The sequence below is a fragment of the Oncorhynchus nerka genome, linkage group LG20 (assembly GCF_034236695.1).
Source record: "Oncorhynchus nerka isolate Pitt River linkage group LG20, Oner_Uvic_2.0, whole genome shotgun sequence".
In the NCBI taxonomy this organism is placed as follows: Eukaryota; Metazoa; Chordata; class Actinopteri; order Salmoniformes; family Salmonidae; genus Oncorhynchus; species Oncorhynchus nerka.
Window position 1 is genome coordinate 44085308 of NC_088415.1, and position 27985 is coordinate 44113292.

General features: G+C 43.7%; 4 protein-coding genes across 6 annotated transcripts; 1 reads left to right on the forward strand and 3 right to left on the reverse strand.

The window, feature by feature from the left end:
• Window positions 1-130: 130 nt before the first annotated feature.
• On the reverse strand, window positions 131-13524 carry inavaa (innate immunity activator a). The gene is made up of 10 exons (XM_029622807.2): window positions 13420-13524; window positions 6650-6743; window positions 5854-5987; window positions 5516-5638; window positions 4663-4903; window positions 4361-4414; window positions 3951-4254; window positions 2521-2682; window positions 1517-2240; window positions 131-1388 (listed from the first exon to the last, which is right to left on the reverse strand). Exons 2-10 carry the CDS (start codon window positions 6702-6704, stop codon window positions 1293-1295), a joined length of 1893 nt encoding a protein of 630 aa, XP_029478667.1. The 5' UTR covers window positions 6705-6743; window positions 13420-13524; the 3' UTR covers window positions 131-1292.
• An 892-nt stretch (window positions 13525-14416) lies between these two features.
• On the reverse strand, window positions 14417-24066 carry zgc:195245 (uncharacterized protein LOC565483 homolog). 3 transcript variants are annotated; one of them, XM_029622802.2, is made up of 6 exons: window positions 23764-24066; window positions 23169-23309; window positions 19215-19254; window positions 18827-18998; window positions 15674-15818; window positions 14417-15354 (listed from the first exon to the last, which is right to left on the reverse strand). In XM_029622802.2, exons 2-6 carry the CDS (start codon window positions 23298-23300, stop codon window positions 15250-15252), a joined length of 594 nt encoding a protein of 197 aa, XP_029478662.2. In that variant the 5' UTR covers window positions 23301-23309; window positions 23764-24066; the 3' UTR covers window positions 14417-15249. The 3 variants fall into 3 exon arrangements, with proteins under 3 accessions (XP_029478662.2, XP_029478663.2, XP_029478665.2); XM_029622803.2 differs by lacking the exons at window positions 23169-23309; window positions 23764-24066 and adding an exon at window positions 21915-22112; XM_029622805.2 differs by lacking the exon at window positions 15674-15818 and having other exon boundaries at window positions 15272-15354.
• LOC115102650 (protein kish-B-like) lies at window positions 23305-24891 on the forward strand. The gene is made up of 3 exons (XM_029622806.2): window positions 23305-23393; window positions 23705-23836; window positions 24062-24891. Exons 1-3 carry the CDS (start codon window positions 23384-23386, stop codon window positions 24142-24144), a joined length of 225 nt encoding a protein of 74 aa, XP_029478666.1. The 5' UTR covers window positions 23305-23383; the 3' UTR covers window positions 24145-24891.
• cfap276 (cilia and flagella associated protein 276) lies at window positions 24540-27984 on the reverse strand. Its single transcript, XM_029621179.2, has 5 exons — window positions 27803-27984; window positions 27543-27659; window positions 27247-27362; window positions 26980-27095; window positions 24540-26622 (listed from the first exon to the last, which is right to left on the reverse strand). Exons 1-5 carry the CDS (start codon window positions 27878-27880, stop codon window positions 26552-26554), a joined length of 498 nt encoding a protein of 165 aa, XP_029477039.2. The 5' UTR covers window positions 27881-27984; the 3' UTR covers window positions 24540-26551.
• Between the last annotated feature and the right edge of the window lies 1 nt (window position 27985).

Genomic DNA, 27985 nt, shown 5'->3' on the forward strand with positions numbered 1-27985 from the left:
TTTTTGTGTGCAAACTTTCACATGGTGAGTTTTAAAATATGTTAATGATATTGTTATATTTTATATTGACTAGAAACAAATGCCTCTCCAAATGAATCTCTCTAAAAAGAAATTGCACTTTGAGAATCAGTAATATAAAGCCTTTTTATTATAAATATACAAACAATATCAAAACTGATATAATCAACTGGTTAGTACCACAACAAAACCGCAATGCAGTGAAAACATCCAACACAATCATGCTTCAAATCAACCACTTAGAAACAAAGGCCTCTTAGATTAATATAAATGAATAGTTTAACAGGTTAACATTCAGCTTATTTCGTGTTATTGTTAGTGTACTACAGCTTAAGGAGAAACAGCAACTTTCTAGCATTTTCTAACACTATTTTCAAAAATAATATGAAAAATTATGCCAAGACGCATTGAAGCTGTTCTAGCGGCCCAACATCCTATCAAGACACTATGTTGGTGTTTCCTTTATTTTGGGAAGTTACCTGTATATTGTGCCTATACTGCTTGAGGAAAACTTGCCTGTTACTCAGGCCCAGAAGCTAGGATATGCATGTGCATGATAGTATTGGATACAAAACACTCTAAAGTTTCTAAAACTGTTAAAATAATGTCTGTGTGTATAACAGAACTGATTTGGCAGTTAGAGAAAGATAGAGAAAGAAAACAGTCTAGACATTTTATTTAAGAAATAAATGATTATATTAGGAAGGCCGCTAATTTAATTTGGAACCTAGGTGAACCTTGTGCAAATATGTGTACCACACACAAAGAGAGTCTACAGTAAGCAGTCATCTTGAAATGTTATAGCCAGTTAAAAATGTATGAAACTTGTTACAAAAACTTAGCATATTTAACCTGTAGAAAATAATCAAATTGACTCACAATATCAACTTTCTTTTCAAAATAAAATAAATAAACTGGCAAAGCTCCTTACATAGAAATGACAAACTTTTTTTACATAAAGATGAAATAAAATACATACGTCACAAGTGGTAGAGCTAGGTGCTTATTGTGGTACCCAACTATCCATGGAGCCAAGGTCGTCTTCTGCATTTTGTCAAGGACAGTTGTCCCTCATCAGGGACATACAGTATAATCTCACAGAGTCCATTGATTCAATAAATACAGACATACTCAATAGTTTAGAGGGTCCTTCGCTCCTCGTGTGTAGCATAGCATACTGCAGTAGGGCGACTCCCCCTGGTTACAGCCAGAGACATATACTGTATAGATATACACATATAATTATGCACCGTATGCAGTATATATGGCTGTGGTTACACCTGGCTAACGATCTCTGAGTCCTCTTCAACAAACCACTGCACTGGAGTTCCATCTGCAGCCCTCTGGAGGATCACCTTTTGGTGGGGACCCTGAAACACAACAACACATTCACGTTCCTTTAGTTCCATATCTATATGTGTTAATATATAAATGGGGGATGCTAGTTATGCTAAGATCAATGTGTGTTATGCTGGTGGGTGTTAGAGGGCATTGTCACCTGCATGTAGGGCGGGAGGTGAGGGGACGTGGGGCTCTTTACTCTGAATGACCCCTGCCGCTCCAGGGAACCCGGACGGGACTTCTGGAGCTGATTTTGGAACTGGTTCCGCTGGTGCCAGGATTTGAGCTCCTCTGACACCATCTCCCTGGGCTGCACCCGGGCGAGGTGTTTGGGGTACTCCCTCAGTGACGGGGTACGTACGAGGTGGGTGTAGGGGAGTGGGAGCTTCAGAACTCTCCTGGGGGATAACGGTGGGGGGCCCTGTCTCTCCTGCTGCCAGGAAAGGTAGAGACCCCTCCCCAGGGGACTGTCCAGGTCCTGCGGGGAAAGAGGGGAACAGTGGCCTTCCTCTGCCAATCTCCTTCTCAAGCTGGGAGAGGACTGGTGCTGGTTGTTGTTCTTGTAAAATCTGGGGCTGTTGCAGCCATTGAACACAGGGCTGGTGGGACTTTTAGCTCCGTAGTGGAAGCCGTAGGGAGGAGGGCAGGGCTTGGGGATCTCGGTGGGTGCGGGGCCCTCCCTGTCTATGTGATTGTCCCGGCTGGGGGAGCTGGTGTAGGAGGGGACAGAGTGTTCAGAGCTGCTGTCCTCAGAGCTGGACTGGTACAAGAGCTGGGGAGAGTACTGTGGAGACCGAACCAGGAACTCCGGCCGGCTGCGTGGCAACCTGGCACGCCCACGTCCTTCACTCAGGTCATGAGCGGGCTTACTTTTGGGAAGTCTGAGAAGAGGAAAAGGGGAGAAAAAAGTTAACTACTGTGATGCAATTTGTGTATGTCTCTCTCCCTATAACGTGCATTAATACAGCAACTTCATTATTACATGTATTAGTCAATGTATTTTATGAATGTAATTGATGTTACTTATAACAAATCTACAACCAAAGTCCACAACAACAGACACATAAGAAGACACAATAAAGCTAATCAACACAGTCATGTTGCTATTGGTTTTGACATTCTGCGTTATGGTGTTGACGTCCTGAAGCATTGGTTGTTTACCTGAAGGACTGTGAGTACTGTCTGCGTACGTTCAGCTCTGGAGTAGAGGGGGCGCTGGAGGAGTGGGTTTGTCCATGTCTCTGAGCCAGGTTCTTAATGGAGGGGAAGTGGGAGGGCAGGACTCTACTGTCTGCAGGAAACACTGGGGTCCCTACTGGACTGCTGCTCCGAGAAAGAAGGAGATAGAGATGGGGGCAGGGCAGGAGTATAACAACTGCTAGTTCAAAAGTATATGTAGTCAAAAGCAAATCACTTTTTATGGGGTTCTGAGCAGAATAAATATTTTAGTAGTGAAGTAAGGGCCTGCACAGTCAGCTGCTCCACCTTTCTCAGCTAGCAATGAGGAATCAGCCCAGAAGCGTCCTAGTTCCGGGGGGTCGGAACTGATTGAATCGGCCCGGAATCAGGTGTTGAACTCGGCCCAGAATCAAAATGAATGACTTTACAGAATTTGCACAAGTATATCGGGCCGTTTCTGTCTACCGGAATTCATCCGACTTTGCCGGCATCTTACCAGAATCCTCCCAGAAGCGGCCTGATGCTAATTTAAATTAATGTATACAAAATGTCCCAATTTAGTCATATGACTATTATACATTTTATACATACAAATTTTACCCATGCACACATTTGTTTTTTTACAACTGTTTTGTCCCTTCACTGCAACTACCGTACCAAGCTGCACTGCTTCTTGTCACAATGCATGCTTAAGCTGGAAGCCAGCCGCACCAACGTGTCAGAGGAAACACCACAACACCTGTTGACCGTGTCAGCGTGCATGTGCCTGGCCCGCCACAGGAGACGCTACAGCGCGATGGGACAAGGACATCCAGGCCGGTCAAACCCTCCCCTAACCCGGACAACCCTGGGCCAATTGTACGTCGCCTCATGGGTCTCCTGGTCGCGGCCAGTGTGGGTATCGAACCAGCATCTGTAGCAACGCAGTTTGCACTGTGATGCAGTGTCTTAGACGTCTGCGCCACTCGTGAGGCCCCATCCAGTTTTTCATGCTTATCAATTGCCTTGCACAAAGTATCAAAATACTAAAATACCACTTAAATAGGACTCTTAAAAAATGTCATTTAAATGTTAATTTTATTTTTTGATCACAGAAACAATGAGAAAACATGGAAAAATAAATAATGAAATGTTAATTATATAAAGCAGCTCGTGTAATCATCTGCCAGAGAGTAGCCACAATCGGCCCGAGCCCCAAGTAATACATTTGGGCCAGATGATAACTCACACAGGAATCGGCCCAAGCTCAATCCCGGCATGCCAGCCATAAGTGATACTGCCGAAGGCGGCCCAAACTCGGGCCACTTGACATCGGCCGAGTCTGACTCTCAGCCGGAATCGGCCCAAATCCACTGTGCTAGCTGGATTATTAGTCCACAGGGTTTCAATCCAAAAAGGACGTGGACTCTTACCTGGACCTGCTGCTGCAGGCAGAGAGGGGTTTGTTGGGTCTTAGGTAGGGCTGGTCCAGGCTAGACTCTCTCCAGGGGGAGTTCTGGATGGGGGAGCGTTCAGGGTACTCCACACTGCAGTTGGAGCCCATACTGAAGCTCTGGGTCTGGGTCTGCTCCACACTGCAGCTGGAGACGAGGCTCTGGCCAGAGGAGTGTTGGAGACTGCCCTGGGAGGAGGAGGACTGGAGGGACAGGGAGCCCACAGAGGATTGCAGGAGTGGGTCTACAGACGCTGAGGGAGAGAGAGGGCCAGAGTCGACGTCTATGGATAGACAGAGGAGACATAATAGTAAGAGTCAGACATGATGACACTTTGGAGGTGTTGAATTGTATTGGCATTTATACTGTGTTAGTTGATAACAACTCACCATCGTCCAAGGCCACTGCATCAGACAGGGAGCTGTCATCAGAAATGCACAGATCTGGCGACAGAAAGAGGATTTATTCAAGACTTTATTCAATTGGGGGAAGGGGTTGGGCAAATTATCAACATTGTAGCGAAATGTACTGCTTATGTGATTCAATAACAAAACAATTGTTTATAAAAAAAAAGAGAATCCATCCATCCAACCTCCATCGGACTGAGTGAGAAAGGCACCTAACCTGCCTGCAGATTGCAGAGCCCAATGTGTCCAGATGGGGGCAGAAGTAGCAAATGCACAGCACTCACCTCTGTGTTTGGCTGAGTTATTTTTCTTGTTAGTTGGTGGAGAGGAGCACTCCTTCCTGATCCTGTGCTGAAACACAGCTTCCTGTAGATCCTTGACTTTCTTCTCCTCCCTCTTGCACTGCTGCAGCCTGCTCTTCTTCTGTGGTTTAGACAGGTGATCCTCCACTGAGAGTCTACGAGCTGCCTCAACGATCTGGAGCTGCAAGGCCAGGTCAGCTTCTAGGGAGTGGAGTTCTGAATCCTGTGGAGAGGGTTTTTAGCTTCGATCAGGGTCAAGAACCCAAATAACAGGATAAAAAAAATCCCCTTTATCTCCCCAATTTCAATCTTGTCTCCTCGCTGCAACTCGGTCTCAGGAGGCGAAGGTCAAGTCATGTGTATTCAGACCAGCCAAACGGCATTTCTTAACACCTGCACGCTTAACCCGGAAGCCAGCCGCACCAATGTGTCAGAGGAAACACCGTTCAACTGACGACCGAACGAGGTCACCCTGCAGACGACCGAGCGCGATGAATCAAGTAAAGCCCCCCTGGCCAAACCCTCCACTAACCCGGCCGACGCTGGGCCAATTCTGCGCCGCCCTATGGGACTCCCGATCACGGCCGGTTGTGACACAGCCTGGGATCAAACCCGGGTCTGTAGTGGCGCCTCTAGCACTGCGATGCAGTGCCTTAGACGGCTGCACCACTCGGGAGGCGCAGGAAGAGCAATTATTTAAATTTTTTACAAAAAACTTTGTGGAAACTGCAATACATGAACTTCGTACTGAACCTTGCAAGACATTGAGAGATGTTGCTACACCTGGCTGCATTTCAAAAGAAAAAAAACCCAAACGGAGTAGCCTATACTGTACCTCTCCATCCTGGTGTATGAGTCTGTCGTCCAGTTTAAAGGACGCTCCTATTCTCCTGCGAACGCGAGGGGGCTTTTCATCAGGCAGTAAAGGGTAGTCTGGCGGCAGTTTTCCTGTCAGCTCCTGTAAATAAAGCAAATCCCAAATCAAGTCGATTTGTTTGTAAACACACACTTCTTATATCTTAACCTTCAACTCTAAATGTAGAAGAGGTGATTTGGAATCACGTTCTCATGATCACGTTCCCAAATATCACCTCAAACTCTGAGGATGTCCTTTTGTTCTAATGGGTAAGACTCTGTGTTGACTAGATCCCTAATTCCAGTGTGACTACTCACAGCCTCTCTGATGCAGAGTTTTTTGATTTCCAGTAGACACAGTTCAAGTTTCTCCTCCAGAACCTGATGCTTCAGCCTCATGGCCCGGGTGTGAGTGGTCAAGTCCTTGACCGGCGACGTGGGGCTGTCGGGACCTGCATCAAACATAGGAGATGATGTTAATGGAGCGTTTAAACCAGAGCACAGGCCCCCATTATAGGAATCACATGGTGCCACATTTGGAGCTTATATCACAAAATGAACGATCATTATGAATTATATGTTTTTTCTACAGATGTAGGATCTTAATTTGATCACTCTGTTGCAGGAGAATTTTTATGCAATTTAGGAAATGTACAATTTATAGGTTATTTGAGGTTAAAAAAGGCTTCTAAAGTTTGTAATTTCCATTTTGACATTTCAGACTGATTTTACCTTGTGAAAAATGTATCGACCTCTTCAAAAATGGTTAATTCATTATAATCCATATAATAATTCACATTTCCTGTTGCTGCAGGATTATTTTCATGCTGTAGTAAACTGGCTCAAATTAAGATCCTACATCTGTAGCTAACCTACTAGATGCAAGATGGCGCCGACAGAGATGGTCGACTCGCTTCAAGTCCTTAGGAAACTATACTATCACTAAACTTCTAGCTCCTGAATTTATCTCTAAAGTTCAATATTTGCACATACAATTGTAAAAACATCTTAAATATTTAGGTCTCAGCATTAATAACATGTTCAGTGCTTTCCATAAAGTTTGTATCTGCACCTAGACCTAAAGTTCAGCATTGTTGATGTGTTAAGCTCCTACCAGAGTTGAGTATGATCCCACTGTCAGTGTCACTGATCTCCTCTTTATCCACCATGGCTGTTGGAAGGTCTTCTTTACAGTGTTAAAACGATACCTGTTGGAAAATAGTTAAATAGTTTCATCAGATTGTATAAATCATCATTATTCACACAAAAAAACAGATCCAATGTTTAGATCACTTAGGAAAGTGAAAAATTGCTTCACCTAAAAAACGATGACAAAATATTGCACAATCACCCATTTCCACCCCTGATGCTAAATGGCTCTTTAAACACTGATTTAGTACCCACTAGTGCTACCCCCATCTCCCTCTTCTCCCTGCTTCCATCCTCTTCTCCCCTGTTCTCCTATTACAATAGGCTGCAGCCTCCATGCTTTACTCGGCACATGTGCGAGGGGTCCAGGGGTTAATCCAAAACCGGGTGCCATGGCAACGGTCACAGGGCACAACACCATTCTCCGGGAGGGTGTGTGTGTGTGTTGTGTGTCGCCGTGAGGTATGTCAGAGGGTGTTTAAAGGAACGGACCCGCAAAAAGCACCCGGAAGAAAGCAGATGGCTGCAAGGCAAGGAAATTAACCCTCTCATGGACTGCACCTGTTCCCCCCTCCCAAAGTTTCACACACACAGACGCACACACACCAGCTCTCCATTCAATCGGTGTCCAGAGAAACAACCCTCAAGGGGCTTTTGAAGTGGAAGAATGTCTCAATGCTTAGCCTGTCTCTGTAGCATCAGACAGCTCACTTAAAGCCACTGGAGATTCATGATTTGGCACATCTCTGAATTCACTGACACATTCTCACACTGTAGAACACATAAAACATGTGTATGTGTGCAACTCATGTTTATGGACTATTCAATAATCTGCCACTTTATATACTGTAGGTCGTCCTTGAAGCTAACCCAAGAGTCTAAAAGTGATTTATAAAGCCCAGCATAGGGGACAGAATAGCAAGTTGAAAATCATGTTTGGGTTCTACAGATGTAGGATCTTAATTGGATCACTCTTTTGTTTCTGATCATTTTCCTGCACATCCGGAAATGAAAACTTGTCGTCTATTCAAGGTTTAAAAAAGCTTCTGAAGTTTGTAATTTTCACTTTAAAATGTCAGACTTGATTTGCCCTAACAAAAAACGTCCATGAATTATAATCCACATAATTTCCAGTTACTGCAGGATTATTTTCCTGCTGTAGCAAACTGCCTCAAATGGAGATCTTACATCTGTATAGCAGGAGAGTAAGTGAAGGCTGACTCATTGACAGACGTGATTCTCATGTAATCTGACATGAGTTGGGGGGAGTTGAGGAAGTCAACTAAGGATAAGACTAGAAAAATCTATATTTAGTTTCTAGGTGAATAACTTTATTTTCATTCACGTGTCTGTCATCAGTTGTAGCTGTACCTTTCCTCTCCTCCACATTGCAGCAGATCACAAAGGACTTCTTTATGGCAGCTAACGAGATTATAAGATATCATTGCCATTCCTTGTAACAGGTCAGTAGTACAAGTATGTGTAGGATGGCACCCTACTCCCTGTATAGTGCACATCCGTTGACCATAACTGGTCAAAAGTCATGCACTATCTAGGGAATAGGATACCATTTCGGACACACGAGAAGACGTTTATAACACAGGAAATAACTTCCTTCAGACCGAGCAACTATTGGGGCTGCTGACATGTATCTTCTGTATCTATGTCTAAAAATGTCTTCAGTATGTCAACGGACAGAAGGAGCTCATGTAGCTCATGTCTCTATTCACATTCAGATCATGTAGACTTAGCCGCTGTGTGTGAAAAAGTCCAAGTAATCCACTGGTCCTATCTAGAGCAGTGATGTTTAGAGATGGGTATCAGGCCTGTTCCTGTAGGGATCATGAGAAACCCCTTGCCAGGATGTTATTGTGTTGAGTCCCACTGGCTGGGTAGGCCTATATCGGCCCATCCTCTGTCCATTCAGCAGAGTAACTCATGTGGACTGATGCAGCTTTGAGAAAGCCAGAGCAGCACAATGAGTGAACAGCATGCTATAGTCTAGCGCTGTTGGCTGAAAACACAGAGGCAAACAAAAGGCTCCATATCCCCTGTATCCAGCCACCAGTCTGCATAATCTACTGTGGGTTCAATAACTGCTGACACCTCTGGATGGGCTGGATCCAGCTCCAGCCGAGGAGGAGTGGTGGTTTGCTTGGCCCAACAGTGAGACAACAGAGCAGGAGGAGCGGGGAAAGGAACAGAGCTGTGGCTGAGATAGGGGCCTACAGTGAGACAGTGGAAGGAAGAGGAACTCTAGCCTTGAATGTCAACTGATATGAGCAGAAACAGAGCACATTCAGAGCATATGATTTTCAATTTCAGGCTAGAATACCTCCTCTCAAAGAGAGGAAATGAACAGGTCTGAGTCTGAGTGGGTGAAGTGGAGTGAGGTAGGGGAATTTAGACTCCCTGACGCAGCCACATGAATAATATAAAACTGAGACGGCAACAGGAACACAGGAACTGGCTAATCAGATGCAGGCAGAGGCAGGGTAATGTGGTATTTTGCCCACTTACACCCCATAACTCTCCTAAGATATTCACAATGTCTGTGGTTACCTGGAGCCTATATCTACTGAGTGGGTGGGTGGAAGAGTTGGGTTGGGATACAGCATCATTCAGGGCCTTCTAGAAGTTGTAAACTTATGCCAAAACATACAACATTTCCAATATAATCGTTGTATGTGAGCACTGACAACATAGGGTGGGAAAAGAGTGCAAAACATCAGAACTTTTGTCATTTTTGTCACATGCACCGAATACAACAGGCGTAGACTTTCCCGTAAAATAATTACTTAAGAGCCCTTTCCCAACAATGCAGAGTTAAAAAGTAAGAATGTTTTTAATAAAAATGCGCTAAATATAAAAAATAGGAAATAGAAACACAATAAATGAACAATAATGAGGCTATATACAAGGAGTACCGGTACCAAGTCAATGTGCAGGGGCACAAGGTAGTATAGGTAATTAAGGTAATACCCCAACATGTAGGTAGGGGTAACAGTGGCAATCAGGATAGATAATAAACAGGGGTCAATGTAAATAGTCTGGGTAGCCATTTTATTTACTGTTCAGCAGTCTTATGGCTTGGGGATAGAGGCTGTTCAGGAGCCTTTTGGTCCCAGACCTGGCGCTCTGGTACCACTTGCCCTGCGGTAGCAGAGAGAACCGTATATGACTTGGGTGGTTGGTCTTTGACAATTTAGGGCCTTCCTATGACACCGCCTGGCATAGAGGTGCTGGATTGCAAGGAGCTCGGCCCCAGTGATGTACTGGGCCATACGCACTACCCTCTGTAGCGCCTTGCGGTCGGATGCCGAGCAGTCAATATGCTCTCGATGGTGCAGCTGTATAACGTTTTGAGGATTGGAGGGCCCATGCCAAATCTTTTCAGCCTCCTGATGGGGAATAGGTATTGTAGTGCCCCCTTCACTACTGTGTTGGCATGTCTGGACCATGGGTCTTTAGTGATGTGGTCACCGAGGAACATGAAGCTCTCGACCCGCTCTATTACAGCCCTGTCGATGTGAATGTGGCATGCTCGGACCTCCATTTCCTGTAGTCCACTATCAGCTCCTTTGTCTTGCTCATGTTAAGGGAGATATTATTATCCTGGCACCACACTGCCAAGTTTCTGTCCTCCTCCCTATAGGCTGTTTCTTTTTTAATTTTTTTAATTTTGTATTTTTACCCCTTTTTCTCCCCAATTTTTGTGGTATCCAATTATTGTAGTAGCTACTATCTTGTCTCATCGCTACAACTCCCGTACGGGCTCGGGAGAGACGTTGAATGTCATGCGTCCTCCGATACACAACCCAACCAGCCGTACTGCTTCTTAACACAGCGCGCATCCAACCCGGAAGCCAGCCGCACCAATGTGTCGGAGGCTACACCGTGCACCCGGCAACCTTGGTTAGCGCGCACTGCGCCCGGCCCGCTACAGGAGTCGCTGGTGCGCGATGAGACAAGGACATCCCTACCGACCAAGCCCTCCCTAACCCGGACGACGCTAGGCCAATTGTGCGTCGCCCCACGGGCCCCACGGACCTCCCGGTCGCGGCCGGTTACGACAGAGTCTGGGCGCGAACCCAGGGACTCTGATGGCACAGCTGGCGCTGCAGTACAGCGCCCTTAACCACTGCGCCACCCGGGAGGCCCCCTATAGGCTGTTTCATCGTCATTGGTGATCAGGCTGTCGTGTCGTCTGCAAACTTAACGATTGTGTTGGGAATTGTGCGGGCCACGCAATCGTGGGTAAACAGGGAGTACAGGAGGGGACTAAGCACACACCCCTGAGGGGCCCTCGTGTTGAGGGCCAGCGTGGCGGATGTGTTGTTGCCTACCCTCACCCCCTGGGGGCGGCCCGTCAGGAAGTCCAGGATCCAGTTGCAGAGGGAGGTGTCCAGTCCCAGGGCCCTTCGCATAGTGATGAGCTTGGAAGGAACTATGGTGCTGAACCCTGAGCTGTAGTCAATTAACATCACTCTTACGTAGGTAGCCTTTCCCCAGGGCATTGACATCCTCATATTGACCTTTAATATTGCCATAGTCTTCATACTGTATGATTGTTGAAAACATAGGGTGAGGACTGTGGAGGGGTGAATTTGAAAATCAACAAATCCCTCCATTGGGTCAAGAATAGCCAATTAGCTCAGCATTTCCTGTAGAAGTATTGCCATTACCTTATGCTCCACCCTATAGCACATGACTTCATTGCTGTTGTCATAACAAGCTAATTACACCAGTCCTGTGATGATGATCACAGCAAACGATGACAGCTATCTAAGGAGAGTTTCTCAGGATAGTAGCTTACGGTTACACCCATCCTCATTCCCCTCTGCTCGCTGGACCATGAAAATGAAGCATCTAACGGGAAACAGTTTGTTTATAGGAGGAGAGGATGATGGCGAGGATTCACTGTCTGTCTCCCAGACTTTCCCTGTTATCCACCATCCAATCCCATGAGCCTCTGGAAGAGTGTGTGTGTGTGTGTGTGTATGTGTGTGTGTATGTGTGTGTGTGTGTGTGTGTGTGTGTGTGTGTGTGTGTGTGTGTGCCTCTGGGATTCTCCTGGAATGTAGCCCACCACCACCATTGCGTTACCACTGTGGTCGGGTCTAGGCTGCTGGAATTACCAACAGGGGCTAGCTACCCTAGGAAACAGTGAGGGATGCCTGTGTGTGTATGTGTGTGTATGTGTACGTGCGCATGTGTGTTCAACTGAAACTAAACCAGGCCTATGTGAAGCCTGTAATTAAGATTCTCTAGGGTATGCTGATACTATGGAAGAAACCAAACGACTTTACAGTATGTCTGATTTTAGAGGCTGGTCAACAGCGAACATCCATTCAGCAAAATAGATCCATCCTGTTCTGTCTGTATATATATACAGAGGGAATGGAGAGAATGAATCAGCAGACTGATTATTGATCATCATTGATCTAAATGAAACTCCAATCCAATGCCCATCAATACTATATATAGTTAAGAACAAATTCTTATTTACAATGGCGGCCTACCCCGGGCCAAACCCGGACGACGCTGGGCCAATTGTGCGCTGGCCTATGGGACTCCCAATCAGGACAGGATGTGATACAGCCTGCATCCGAACCAGGGACTGTAGTGACGCCACTTGCATTGAGATGCAGTGCCTTAGACCGCTGTGCCACTCGGGAGGTGTCAGAACGGTGTCATCTTTATTAGAGGCTTAGTTTTCCAATGGAGACAATAATAAAAGTTACAGTAATGAGCAACACATACTTTCCTGGTCCCTGGAGGTGGAGGCCATATTCTAGCCAGACACAGCACCTCTGTTGCAGACCAAAGACAATATAAATAGAGAGACCTAAGCAGAGATCCTCCATTGTTCTCCAAGATCAAGACATATGGCTTTCTTTGACTCTCCGGGCCTCAAGACGAGTTAATAGTGGTCAACCCCTGTAAATGATGGTAACAGGATGTGTGACTGGCTGACTTAGCTTCTTCGCCCTTCCATAGTATCTCTGGTTCTTTTCCTTTACCCTACAGGTCATTTTGTCAAATCATCTATGTGCTTGTCACAAGTAAACAATGCAACTTTGCAAGTGCTGAAGCAGAATTAACACTGAGGTGTTACAGGTCAGTGGGAGTTGTTTGTCAACTATTTCAAATGGACAACATTCTTGTGTAGTGGCAATGGATGAAAATGACACCATGAAACTTTTTTTTGTTCAGACAAAAGGCTTGTTATGTGAGACCATTACATTAGCTACTTGTGTCTCCTCTTCCTGTGTTAAATAGCCTTCAACATGTGGCAGGATCTACTCATTATTGTGTCATTGACATGACTAGTGTGTTTAGACTCGACACACTCTCGCTGAGTAATATTCCGGGACTATTGCAATTTTTATTCTGGGAAGTAAACGTTTAGCAATTGTCACGACTCACAGTTTATCAGACAAATAATAACCATGTAAAATAACAGGATGTCTGAGAGTGACTCATCTAAAGTAAAAAAAAAAAAGAAAGTTTGATGTCTGAAATAAAGCATACTTTTCAGAGTTGAAAAAGTCATCCTCAGTCACACAGAACTCATATAGCTGCAATATAACATCGAATTATACTTTGTATCAGTGGCCCATAGTTTATCCCCGTCTACATGGTTTCAACCAGAGTGCAATACCCTGTCACTGTAACTGTATTCTCATTTTCCCATATAACAACAATACGTTCATAAAATGCGAATGTTTTTACCTTCTAAACGCGTTGGTCCAGCAATCCTGAGGACTTCACAGCATTTCGAGTCTTTCTCAAGTCAGTTGTGTGATGGGCATTGGGGGCGGCGTTCCGTTCTCTGGTGGGACATCTGTCCTCAGATCATACCATTATCTGGAAAGAGAGAGGGTTGTCTCACTTGAGCTGTGGGTTCAGTTTCCCAAATGCAAATGAGTTGTACGTGGATCAACTGTTGTGAGTTGTGAATTTGACAGACTTCTTATTTTACGTGGTATCGTTTCTTAACGATTAAAAAAATAAAAGAAATGTAACTTTATGTTGGTTAATTCCCCCTATCTTACAAGGAACATTTTCAAGCGAGAGCATTTTTTTCTCCAGACACGCTTTGCCCCATTGACACAGCACACGACACTCGGAGGGGGGACATTTATAGTAGAGAATGATAGCTGGAGGAAAGAAAAGTTTGGGGGAGAGGCAGAGGCGAGTGCCGGTGGACAGCTGGCTGGTAGGAGTGTGATGGAGCCTGTCGCTTGAATAATAAATAGCATTAGACTTACAGCCCACTGACTTGAATGCGTGACATGCATCCAAAATTTTACAATGCTGAATCTAGACTAGTTGTTTTCTCAGATAGGCTATTAGCCAGCCCTACAGTTATAAATGAGTAATATAAGCATTTACTTAGTCACCCAAGGAGAATTATGGTTTGTAGAATACATTTAAATTAAATAAGCAACCCATGTTTACCCCACCCCCAGACCCGCGGACATCCCTTTACTGCTGGGAGGGGAGAGGAAGAGCATGTCGTTATAGCTACCCCTCCCCCACCCCTCCAGATGGCCAGTTTTTTTGCTCATCCCGTGATGGAATGAAAAGATCAGCTAATTAAGTGCTATTGCCATGTGAAAGACCGCAGTGAGAGGGGACTGTTGAGCCCAGGAGAGCTACCCAAGTCTCGATTCTCAAAGTTGTTGTCCCTGTAAATTCTAGAACACAAGGGTTATTGAAAAAGGAATCATTGTAATCCTGGAAATCTTTATTGTCTTCTTGATAAACACATTGCTTAAAAAGAAAAGGAGCAACAAGAACAGGCAAACAATTAATTCAAACGAATAGGACTAATACCATCTGTCATTGGTGGTTTAGCGATGAGTGACAATGCTTTAAGACAAAATCGAGAGTTCCAGTCACTGTCATGTGTCCAATAGTGGAGTAACCTATACTTAATTTATGGACTTTGAAAGAAATAAACAAACGCAAAAATGAACACACTTACACGTTGACACTATGCTGCTGTAAACCAAGTGACTGACTTGAATGCAGACTTCAAAACAAAGTGTTCCTAGTAAAATAATACAAAATACTTAGAAAAATAATGACTCTATTCATAAAGAACAAAATATTTGTCCTGAACATACACATCATTTACAGTAGACCTATGCGCTTTCACTCACATTCTCTACATGAAACCTATTGACCAGTTCCTACATTGAAACCTATTGACCAGTTCCTACATTGCTTTATATTTCACACATTTTCTTATTTGATTCTTTATTAGCTTTTTTCACAAAGTATAAACAGTCCAGCAAGAGATGCATATCAGTCCTAGTAGTAGTCTTTTCAGTAACTTGCTGCAGTGAAGTTGACCCTCATCATATAGCTGTAGGTTATGGGGCACAGTGGAGGTTGGTGGAGGGTGAAACAGGAGGGTGGTCGCATTGTAATTGCAGAACCATTGTGGTGAGGGAGGCGTAGAAGTGCAGTCTTTGGACTCTTGGGTGTAGAAACGGGCCTTTGTGGTGGGAGGCTGCGGGGGGTGATGGGAAGGGACAGAGCATCATGTGGCCTTCATTGCCCAGACACCTGTGTGCGCCTCAGGTTGTCCTTCACGCGAACAAACTCAGGGACACCTTTCTCCTGCTCCTCTCGACGCCTGATCTCCTCCTGCTCATACTGAAACACAAAAGTAGACTCATTTCAGACACTTCATTTGACATTTGATTAATTTAGCAGATGATCTTATCCAGAGCGACTTACAGTAGTGAGTGCATCCATTTTAGAACAACTTTTTCATACTGGTGCCCCATGAGAATCAAACCCACAATCCTGGCGTTGCAAGCGCCATGCTCTACCAACTGAGTCACACTGGATCCAGTAACTTTTTTCTTTCTCAAACATGGTCATAGCCTATTTTTGTAAATACCCCATTTGTTTATCCTCTTACTGTTAACTACATAGTGTGTGTGTTTCTGTGTGTGTGTCTGTGTACTACCTCCAGCAGTATCTGCTGTCTCTTGCGTAGTTCAGTCTCCAGTTCTAAAGGAGGCTGTAGAGCCAGTTCCTGCTCTCTATGCTGCTCCAGCCTCCTCTGTTCCAGGACTCGCTTCAACTCAGGCTTCTCTCCCGGTAACAGGCCTCTAAAAAGGAGGCACAACAGACAACATATTCAGACATATTCACACTACTGAGCCAAGCAGAGGTGTACTGTGCCGGCCTGGTTTGCATCCAACATAGTTGCGAGACCATGCAGGCACAGCTTGCTCTGTGCTGTGCCAAGCGGTGCCTGCATTTCTGTCTACAATGTGAAAAGAAAATATCAAAGCCAGAAGAGTACGGATCGAGTTGGGATGGTTGCGTGAAAAGGGTATGACATACACCATCCTCAGGCCTCAGTGTATAACATGTGAACTGTAATGTCATTACAAGTATGTATGTGCCATGCCATGAGGCAGACAGAGCCATAAATATACACACACTACAACTGGGAATAAAAGCACCATCATTTAGTTACCAATATGGTTTATCCCACACACACAATTACACTACATGGACAAAAGTATGTGGACAACTGCTCTTTGAACATCTCATTCCAAAATGAGGGGCATTCAAATGGAGTTGGTCCCCCCTTTGCTGCTCTAACAGCCTCCACTCTTCTGGGAAGGCTTTCCACTAGATGTTGGGACATTGCTGCGGGGACTTGCTTCCATTCAGTCACAAGAGCATTCGTGAGGTCAGGCACGGATGTTGGTTGATTAGGCCTGGCTTTCAGTCGGCATTCTAATTCATCCCAAAGGTGTTTGATGGGGTTGGCATCAGGGCTCTTTGCAGGTCTGTCAAGTTCTTCCACACCGATCTCGACAAACCATTTCTAGATGGAACTTCCTTTGTGCACGAGGGCATTTTCATGCTAAAACAGGACAGGGCCTTCCCCAAACTTGCCACAAAGTTGGAAGCACAGAATTGTCTAGAATGTCATTGTATGCTGAAGCGTTTAGATTTCCCTTCACTTGAACTAAGGGGCCTAGCCTGAAACCATTAAAAACAGCCGCAGACCATTATTCCTCCTCCACCAAACTTTACAGTTGGCACTATGCATTGGGGCAAGTAGCATTCTTCTGGCATCCGTCAAACCCAGATTCCTCCGTCGGACTACCAGATGTTGAAGCGTGATTCGTCACTCCATAGAACGCGTATCTACTGCTCCAGAGCTGATGCTTGGCATTGTGCATGGTGATCTTAAGCTTGTGTGTGGCTGCTCGGCCATGGAAACCCATTTCATGAAGCTCCCGACAAACAGGTATTGTGCTGACATTGCTTCTAGAGGAAGTTTGGAACTCGGTAGTGAGTGTTGCAATCGAGGACGATTTTTACGTGCTACGCGATTCAGCACTCGGCTGTCCCGTTCTGTGAGCTTGTGTGGCCTACCACTTCGCAGCTGAGTCATTGTTGCTCCTAGCAGTTTCCACTTCACAATAACAGCACTTACAGTTGACTGGGGCAGATCTAGCAGGGAAGATATTTGACTAACTGATTTTTGGAAAGGTGGCACTATGACAGTGCCACGTTGAAAGTCCCTGAGCTCTTCAGTACAGGCCATTCTACTGCCAATGTTTGTCATGGCTGTGTGCTCAATTTTACACAACTGTCAGCAACGGGTGTGGCTGAAATAGCAGAATCCACTAATTTGGCCATGTAGTGTATCTGCACCATTAATTTTGTTTATGCATTGGCAGATGTGATCTTTCTTAAAACTTTTGAGACGTACAGTGCATTCAGAAAGTATTCAGACCCCTTGACTTTTTCCACATTCTGTTACATTACAGTCTTATTCTAAAATTGATTTAATTTTTTACATTCAATCTACACACAATACCCCCATAATTACAAAGCAGTGTCGCTGCACAGCTATTTGCAGGTCTCTCCAGAGATGTTCGATCGATTTAGGTGCCTTTTGGCAAACTCCAAGCGGTCTGCCTTTTACTGAGGAGTGGCTTCCATCTGGCCACTCTACCATAAAGGCCTGATTGGTGGAGTGCTGCAGAGATGGGAGAACCTTCCAGAAGGACAACCATCTCCACTGAGGAACTCTGGAGCTCTGTCAGAGTGACTATCAGATTCTTGCTCACCTCCCTGACCAAGGCCCTTCTCCCGCGACTGCTGAGTTTGGCCGGGCGGCCAGCTCTAAAAAGAGTATTGGTGGTTCCAAACTTCTTCAATTTAAGAACGATAGAGGCTGCTGTGTTCTTGGGGACCTTCAATTCTGCAAACATTTTCCTTCCCCAGATTTTTGCCTCGACACAATACTGTCTTGGACAATTCCTTCAACCTCATGGTTTGGTTTTTGCTCTGACATGCACTGTCAACTGTGACACCTTATATAGGCAGGTGTCTGCTTTTGCAAATAATGTTCAATCAATTGAATTTACCACAGTTGAACGCCAATCAAGTTGTAGAAACATCTCAAGGATGATCAATTGAAACAGGATGCACCGGAGCTCAATTTCGAGTCTCAGAGTGAAGGGTCTGAATACTTATGTAAATAAAAATGTCTAAAAACCTGTTTTTGCTTTGTTGATATAGGGTATTGTGTAGATTGATGAGGGGGGGACAATTTAATATTACATTTACATTTAAGTCATTTAGCAGACGCTCTTATCCAGAGCGACTTACAAATTGGTGCGTTCACCTTAAGACATCCAGTGGAACAGCCACTTTACAATAGTGCATCTAAATCTTTTAAGGGGGGGGGGGGTGAGAAGGATTACTTTATCCTATCCTAGGTATTCCTGAAAGAGGTGGGGTTTCAGGTGTCTCCGGAAGGTGGTGATTGACTCCGCTGTCCTGGCGTCGTAATATATTTTAGAACAATACTGTAATGCAACAAAATGTGAATAAATGGAAGGGGTCTGAATATTTTCCAAATGCACTGTATAATAGAACCTTTAGTCTATTTCTGTGTATATTGTAAGTATATGTGAGCCTTTATTTCAAGTTGGTCCTTTGTAACTCAGTTGGTAGAGCATGGTACTTGTAATGCCAGGGCAGCGGGTTTGATTCCCGTGACCACCCAATCGTAAAATGTATGCACGCATGACTGTCGCTTTGAATAAAATTGTCTGTTACATGGCATATATTATTAACCAACCGTTTGGTGCTGAGCAGTAGTTCGCGGTGCAGGTCGTGGTGGCTGGGTGTCTCCACAGTGGAGCCATTCAGTTTCACCCTGGGCGGCTGCTGGGACTGGGTCTGAGTCCCCTCCGGGACCTCACTAAACTCTGTAGACTGCCGGGACAGGGGCTCTCGGCACACATAGTTCTCTCCAGGAGAGGAAAGGGTTCATTATTTTTCAGATGATTTGGCACAAGTCTAGCCTGATTCTTGCCAGCTCTGTTGCTGTCAGAAAATTCCATAAGGAATTGACAAGAGAGCAAAAATGGACAGGCACTCAGGTTAGCACAAGTCAACTTGTACCATCAAATCTAGATCACATAATTCATGAATTGAATCAGTACTAGGTTTTACTACAGATATACCTTTTCGGTGGTGTCGAAATCCTGGCCGCTGAGGAAGCACCTGAAAGGTGAGGGAGAAAAGAGAGGAAATCATTCATTAACTCAAGCAGAGTATAACAAACACTGCACTGCATGTGGTCCTGTAATATGATGCAGTAGGGAACAACACAGCCACACCACATGGTACCAAGGATACGGTGTAAAACAGAGAACTGATGAAGACACTGTCAATGAGCCACATAGTGGAATCTCTTTCAATGTTTGCTCCACATGCTATTTGATCACCATCTCCAGAATCTGCTATGAAACAGTAGATGTGTGTGTATTATTTTCCTATAGTGCAAAACAATATCCATCATAGAACACCTTTTAATCAAACAATATGCTATGTAATCAAGTCGTCCCTTGGTTAATCAAGCTGCTTGTTGATTTGCCCTGTGAGATCTAGGTTGTGTAATTACATAGGTGCTACAAGAGGAAGTGCCATCCCTGGCTCTTAACGCATGTCGTCTGTATTTACTCAAAGCGTATCGCACAGAGGGAGCCGATGGCTGACGACGGAATCATGTAAACGAGTCTTATCACCCTTTCAGATCGTCAGGTCTTATCAAATGTTTGGCTCCACCCTCAAGGTTGCCAAGGTTTCCCTGGCCCATTCTCAAGCTCATCATCACCACAGGAGCTTTAATGTCATCGTGATAACAATGCCATGTTAACTATTTTATGGCAATAAATAAACAAATATGAGAGATCGTGGTACATAACGATGGATGTTTCGTCCTTCTCATTATACCCTGGAGGCCGATGAAAAGAAAACACCAAGCTATTAGAACTGAACAACTTTTGCACCTTTTTAAACCATGTAATAGCCTTATTATAAAACTTGTTTAAGTCTTTATGAAGGTGAATGTATCGTAAAGTGTTACGATTGGAAGTACAGAAATGGCTACCACAGCTGGTGAGAGAGAATCAACTCATAACAGACTGTCCCTTCTAGTACGCACACAGCAGAGCACATGCCTCTGCCAGCCACACCCAGTAGTTGAAATCAACTCTTGTTTGGAAGTAGGCCTCATGGATAGTATCATATTAACCAGCAGGCAGATGGCAGACTGCAGTTGTTGTGACTGGCTTTTCACTAAGACAGACAAAGTCAAAACCCAACTTGTTCCAGGCCACAGTAATGTCAACACTGCAGTCTAGATTGTCTTGCGTGCTGGACTGATGGCTCTGCACACATAATATGTTGGAGACAAGGAGGCTGTGGGAAGTGACTGCTTTTGGTCCCGCAGCCCATCAACTACCCAGCATGCCCTATGCTGTGTCAAGTTGTGCCTGCATGTCTGTCTATTGCCGCTTTTCAACTTTAACGTCGGTGTTACAATAGTGTATACACCCTTATGTTATACTACGGAAATTGTGTTTCCATAGCTAGGGCTGACAGTGAGGACCTGTGAAGAGAAGAGTCAACCTCTGCATAATCAAAACAGTTGCTTTGTAAGGTGTTAAAGTTCTTAAAGTTCACAGTTAGCCATTGTTATGTAAATTCCAGCTGAAAAAGTATCAGTGGCCTGGCTTTTGCCCCAAGTGCGAGCATGTCTGACGGAGCTATGGCCCAGTGTGACACGGTTGCAGGTCCACGTAGATGGAACTAGAAAAGTCTGAGCCTTTTGGGTAAAACACTGGTGTAAATCCTGCATGGAAATGTGCCATACAAGACATGTCACTCTATATTAAAGACGGTATGGTGCCAAGAACTATCCTCTCTCTCGCTCCCCCTCCCTCCCTCTTGGAGCCAGGTCCCAGCAGGGTGTTGATCTGGAAATGGAGGATTAAGAGGACAAAGCCGAGGACGGAGACTGGGACAGATCCAAAGTTAAGGACTGCGTGAATGCCAGTCGCCATCCAGACCAGTCCAATCTGGTCTACTGGTCTGTTTTCTCCCAAACCATATCAGGCACCGTTGCCGAGGGGGCATATGTGTTCTGGAGTCGGGAGATTAGACCGCTACATCAAACTCTGACACACATCATTCCATTTCATATCATTGTGCTAAATCACAACAACCATGTATTCATTTCTTGAGGGGACAACCTCTTAGATTGAATTTGTATCACTATATCATCAGTTTATGGTCAAACCAGTTCAATAAGAAGTTTGTCCCTTCTTGCTAGATTCAGATGACCCATTTTTGACAGCCCACTTGGCCACCTTGTGGCCATTAGTGGTAACCTTTTTTATTGTATTGTTTAATTTAACTAGACAAGGCAGTTAAGAACAAACTCTTATTTACATTGATGGCCTACCCTGGCCAAACCCTCCCCTATCCCGGATGACGCTAGGCCAATTGTCCTTCCACACACTGTCTGTAATGGTCTATTACTGACTAAATATAGACACTGTAAAGTTTTTGCTCTGCCTTGAATATAACCCCATAAAACATCTCAAATCCAGAAAGCAATGCTGTCCATCCATTGGACTAATGCATAATGAACATGGAATCCAATCTTTAAAGGACATTATCAATCATCATCATCACAGATCAGATACTTTTCTGTGTTGAACAGAATCCACTGTTAGAAATATAATTATGTTATATTTATATGGTTATGGTCACCACCACCTGTGACAGGTTGCCAACAGACAACCAGACATGACCGTTGAGCCTCCAGTTCAGACAGGAAGACGATAATTCAGACAGACGATAATAAATAGACTCACTTTCTTTGTGCTGTATGACCCTTCCATGGCACGATCGCCACAGTCCCCCATTTCTATCAAGCTACAAGATTCCCCTCTCTCTTATTCAATAGTCCATTGTCAAATGCCACACACCTCGAGACAGACAGGTGTCTGCTTCTTTCTGGCTTCCGAATCCAACATAGTAGTGCGGTCGCTGAGTAGAAGACTGTCTGTAGGTTACAGTTCAATGTCTTAACCTACCAGTTGTCAACACACAGTGGTAGTAGGCAACCTCTGTAATCCCGTTACGCTATTCAAGATTATGGTGCGTCCCAAATGACACCCTTATTCTCTATATAGTGCATTCCTTTTGACCAGGGCTCTTGTCAAAAGTAGTGCACTACATAAGGAATAGGGCACCATTTGAGACGCAAGCTAAGCCTCACCACAACCCCCAGGGAGTGGGACGTCAGATTAGCTAATTGCCGTGGACATCAATGCTGCTTTTAACCACTCCAAATTACAAATGTAATGTAATGCAGAATAAACAAGCGGAGTTGCTATGCTGCTTTTAAACCAAGATAACATGGCAGTCCTCTCAGCATCTTTGGGAATCTACTCCTTGACAGCTGAGCCCTTTAATGCTGTCTAGTAAATCTGACAACACGGTCTAAGGCCTTTATGCTTTCAAGTAAATTAATTAATATATGGTTGCTATTACTGTAGGGTGTTTTCAATAAGTCTAATACTGGAATGTTACACGAACCAACAGGCCGGGGGAGTAAAAGAGTGATAGAGTATGCTTGCTTGCTACTTTAGATTATATATATAGGATTAGACATTCGGTTTCCCAGACACAGATTAAGCCTAATCTTGGACTAAAAAAAACATCACAAATTGAGATTCTCCATTGAAAGTGCTTTTTAGTCCAGGACCAATCTGTTAGGAAAACCATCCCTAAATGTGAATAGAGAGAGGTGGATTTTCCCCACACATGGGGTGCATTTTAATAGTCTAAAGTGGCTTCCTTTTATTGTCTCCTTTCCTCACAGATCTGGAAACATCACATAGGTCCAGTTTAGCTCTTCAAATCAGTGCAGAATGCAGATGGAAGTAGAAAAAGAAAAGATTCCACTTAGAGATGCACCATTATTGTACCAGATATGGAATAGAATGGTTTTGCAACTGGCTTTCATGTACTAGTGTGTCTCAAAAGCCATCACATCTTCCTACTACTCAGATACATGTAAATGTTTATCTGGTCAAACAAATACAAATGTCGTAGCTGCCTACCTTTGCTTCCAGCATTCCTTCTGTTCCTGTGATGCTGCTTGCTCGTCGATCCATTAGTCCTTCCTTTCCAGTAGCACTCAAATCGACGTATTTCGAGCTCCACTGAACAGCCTGTTTACAGAAGTCGCTCATGTATAACTACTAAACAAACGACAAGAAGCATACAGATACGTTACTGATTTTAAAAGCTTTGGCAGTAACCACAACCTGTGAAAATGGCAAACGGTATGCGACGCTTATTTCGGCATCATGAAACAAATGGAAGTACAGTTGCTTACTAACTTAGTTAGCTAACTAACTTTAGCCACCAGGAAGTTCGGGTGTTGTTAGCAAGCCAACTAGCTAAAGTTAGCTAATGTGGAGACGTGGCTCACAGCACAAGCCATTAATGTCAAAAGCCCTAAATGATATTCAAACTTGCTTGAAATGCACAATTCGGTAACTTTAGCTAATTTGAAAAAACTGTACAAAACAAATATGTGAAATGTATACATCAATTTGCTATAATGCCACATCTACTATATTTCTCTGAACAGTATATTCATTCGATGGTTTACTGGTGTTCGGCTTGCTGTTCATCTGCACGTGTGCTTACCTGAAGAAAGTGCCTCGAGTGAAGGGCTGGCTGCTGGCAGAGAAGAGAGGGGTCTGGGGGGTGTTCTTCAAAGGTATTTAACAGGAATAAGATGGTGCCTCCCAAAATAACATGCCAGAGATTGATAATTAGTCAACAGCGTTAAATCAGGCACCCCTAAACGTATGCTTTCTAAAAGAGAAAGTTAAGCATGATTTCATTAAAAGTTCATGCATATCACTTGTGCATTTTGAGTGTGAAATGTGATGTTTTTTACAACTTGATATCACCTTGATTGTCTTTGTTATTGGCTCAACAGCATCTGTGATTGGGACCAGACTTCACCTGACAGTGGCTCTATCCTGTGTGACCATGGCGTTCTACGTTCTCTTTCTAAAATGACCAAATAGGAGTCTGGACTGTCTAGTCTGGTCCCAGATTTGTTTGACAATGACAACAATGGATTTGGCAAGACCGCACAAACAGATCTGGGACGAGGCTACATGGACACTGCCGCTGAGCTTGGAACCAATTAACAATGTGGCGAGAAAAGAGGACGGGGCTACACGCTTTTGAAATGTGGTCTTCTGTCTGTCAACACGCCACACACCCTTCACTTTCTGAAGTGAGATGTTTATTTTATTTGGAACGGTGATGAAAAAGACACTGACTGACACAGAGATCAACAACATGAGTGTCCCCCTGTGTGCAGTCAATGGTCAAAATGGGGTGGTTGATTTATCTCTTTCTGTTAATAGAGTTTTGAGATTTTATGTGGGGTGTTTTTGCAAGACAAATGGTATTGGTGTAAATATATTCCAAGTGCCTTGTCTTGTTGAATTTACTGCCAGTTACTTGAGTGAAGAGTGAGGCTTCACCATTGTGTGACTAGTGTTGTTGGGGTTCAGGACTTTGGACTAATGTACCTACACAGGACCAATGTATAATATAGCCATTCATTTGACATGAAACATGACACTAATGATCTGAACCACATCTTAACATTTGCCAGTACTTTGTCCCTTGTTACAGTGATGCAAAGTGTATGTTTTTCCAAGTGTGGTTTTCTAAGATGTGGATGAGGGTGAACATGGAAACAAAGTGTTTCAAATATATCACAGTAAATAAATGCATTTTAACAATTTATAAGGTATTTATATATATGTACATTACCAGTCAAAAGTTTGGACAGGACAAAGCCTTTATTTGAGTTTTCTTTAATTTTACAATTTTCTACATTGTAGAAGAATAGTGATGACATCAAAGCTATGAAATAACACATGGAATCATGAAGTAACCAAAAAAGTGTTATTTCATAGTTTTGATGTCATTACTATTATTCTTCGATGTAGAAAATAGTTCAAATACAGATTTTTTTTTAAAAATGAAGGCTACTGTACTTTAAAAGTTCTTGACATTTTCCGGATTGACTGAACTGCATGTCTTAAGGTAATGATGGACGGTCGTTTCTCTTTGCATATTTGAACCATAATATGGACTTGGTATTTTACCAAATAGGGCTATCATCTGTATACCACCCCTACCCTGTCACAACACAACTGATTGGCTCAAACGCATTAAGAAGGAAAGAAATTCCACAAATGAACTTTTAAGAAGATACACCTGTTAATTGAAATTCATTCCAGGTGACTACCTCATGAAGCTGGCTGAGAGAATGTCAAGAGTGCAAAGCTGTCATCAAGGCAAAGGGTGGCTACTTTGAATAATCTAAAATATATTTTGATTTGTTTAACACTTTTTTGGTTACTACATGATTCCATAAAGAAAACCCCTTGAATGAGTAGGTGTGTGCAAAATGTTGACTAGTACTCTGTATGTTGTGTGGTTTATTATAAACAAGGTAATGTAGGCCTACCCATTAACAAGGCATGCCCACATTACCATTGATGGCCACACGAGGGCACGCTATTATTTTACTCCAACCTTTCTTTCCTGCGAGTTCCCATGATTCTCTGCGCTCTATAAATTCAACAACGCGGTAGTACTGTCAGTTTTATTTGAATGGTGTTATGTTTGTGCGTGTTGTGTGCCTGTGCGACTGAATGAGTGTGATTGTTTTAGGTTTATAGTTCTACACAGTGGTCTGATTTGATCCGGTTGGGGTTTGACCTTGCCCCGATTCTGAAATGATAGTACCCGACATGCGAGCTCCTGAGGCAATGAGCATGTAATAAATTGTGGTCAGAAGTGATGACTCGATCAGATATACTAGTGCCGAGGAGTTTTGTAGTTTTACCTCATTCTCCACACAGGCCAATGAGTATAACAGCGATTCTGATCTGCTATAAATTACTGGCTGAGACGATAATTAACACTGTTGTATCTTCTTAGCCAACGTTTTCTGGCTAGCTCGCAAGCCAACCCTTGTCCAGGCAAGCTAGATCACAAGTGCACAATTATTTTAGCCAGATAATGGCGTTAAGGACAAAAGTAGTGAGCGTTTATGGAGAGAAGGGAAACACGTGTGCCAGGTTAGTTTTATAACAGAAATTCAGTGGCTCTACTGCTTCATCTCAATTTTTTGGGTGGCAACAAACAAACATTTGATCAATGTGCAACCAAACAAACATTTTGATGTTATAAGGTTCATACTTTCACACAACTGTTGGCTTCTGTGCTGAAAATGCAACCACTCAACAACTATGCTGTCAAAGTTAAGGAATGCTTATATTTTAAGATGTTTCAGCGACATGAATACTTAAATATAGTAATGATCTTGTGTAGGGGGTAGTTCACTGGAAGTTCAGTGATGTCCATCGCCCGCTGAGTGAGTTGTGTGACAGTATTATTAGGTGGAGTAGAATCCTCCGTCGTGCTTCCTAGAGTATCCCCTGTTAGTAGAGGCGTTGTGATGAGATTCTGCGGAGACAAAAAAAAATACATCTTATCATACATTGTTAGGGAAAATGCCCTGCCTAGGCTAGTAGAGATCTGATTTCACTCATACCTGGCCAGGCCCAGGGCTTTTACAATTAGCTCAGAACTAGGACAACAATATTTTAGGAGTCCCAGTAGTTATGGCAATGGTCAAAAAGCTCTTAAAATAACCAGTCACAAGAAGTAGCTGAGATGACGAAAGATGTTCCTTTCACAGACTACCTGATTATAGATTGGATTTCAGTCCTACTCATCCTCTTCTTGCCTGCGTGTATTCGCTAAGTATTCGCTAATCAATTATTTATTGAACAAGTCATTAGGGTTGTATTGAAATCTTACCTATTGTTCCCTCAATGCTGTAGATGGAAGACTTCTGTGAGTTCATCCATACTTTAACTTCTGTCTTGGTTTCACACAAGGGCGCTTCATGTTTTCCACGGTTCTTCAGAGTCCTCCTACAGAGTTAGTTTTACATTAGCTGAGTTAATCTCTTCCCGCAGCTTCTGTTCGGCACCCTATTCCCTATATAGTACAATACTTTTGACCAGAGCTCTCGACTACAGAAGCACCACAGTGCCCCCCCCCCCCCCCTTCCATCACACTCACCCATGGTCGTCAGTAAAAGTCTCCCTCTGGTATAAGGTCTGGTTCTTACTACTGAGGAACTCTTGGTGGTGGTCATAGGTTGATTTCAAATGGAAGTCTAGGCTGTCTTTAGGTGCCTTGGTTGGGAGAGAGTGCAGTAATGTGATAGGTGATCGTTCTGTTTGTATGTCATTTTTTAAAAAGTTTATATTGTACTAGCTAGCTGAATTTGGCTAGTACAACTTATTTTCATGTTGGCCTTTGTGACAAGCTAATAATAGGCATAGGCCTATTATAGAGAAATAATATTAGCCTACCTGCCGGTCATGATACCGGACATTCCTCCTAATGCTGGCTAGAGTAGTCCTGTCATTTAGACAACTCCACGGTTCGTCATTTTGAGCTATGTGAGTTGGTTTATCAAATGGCTCTTTCTGTTAATTTGGAAGGAGGAATGCATAGGCTGATCAAATAGCGGAAATCACGTAGGCCTACTTAAAAGTAAAAACACATATATATATTTAGGCAAAAAAAATAGCTAAATATCATCAGTGCTAGAGCTGCAATTTAGGCCTACCTGACATTGCCTTGCCCCAGTCAATGAGTAGTCGTTCTCAGTTTTAGGAAAAGGAAAGGGATCTCTCGTTCGTGGCATTATAAAAGCTCGAAATGTTACAATGTTGAGGATGATAAACACATGCTCTTGCCGAATTGTATCCCCTTGTTTGTCGCACTAGAATGTTGACTAACTCACCATGGT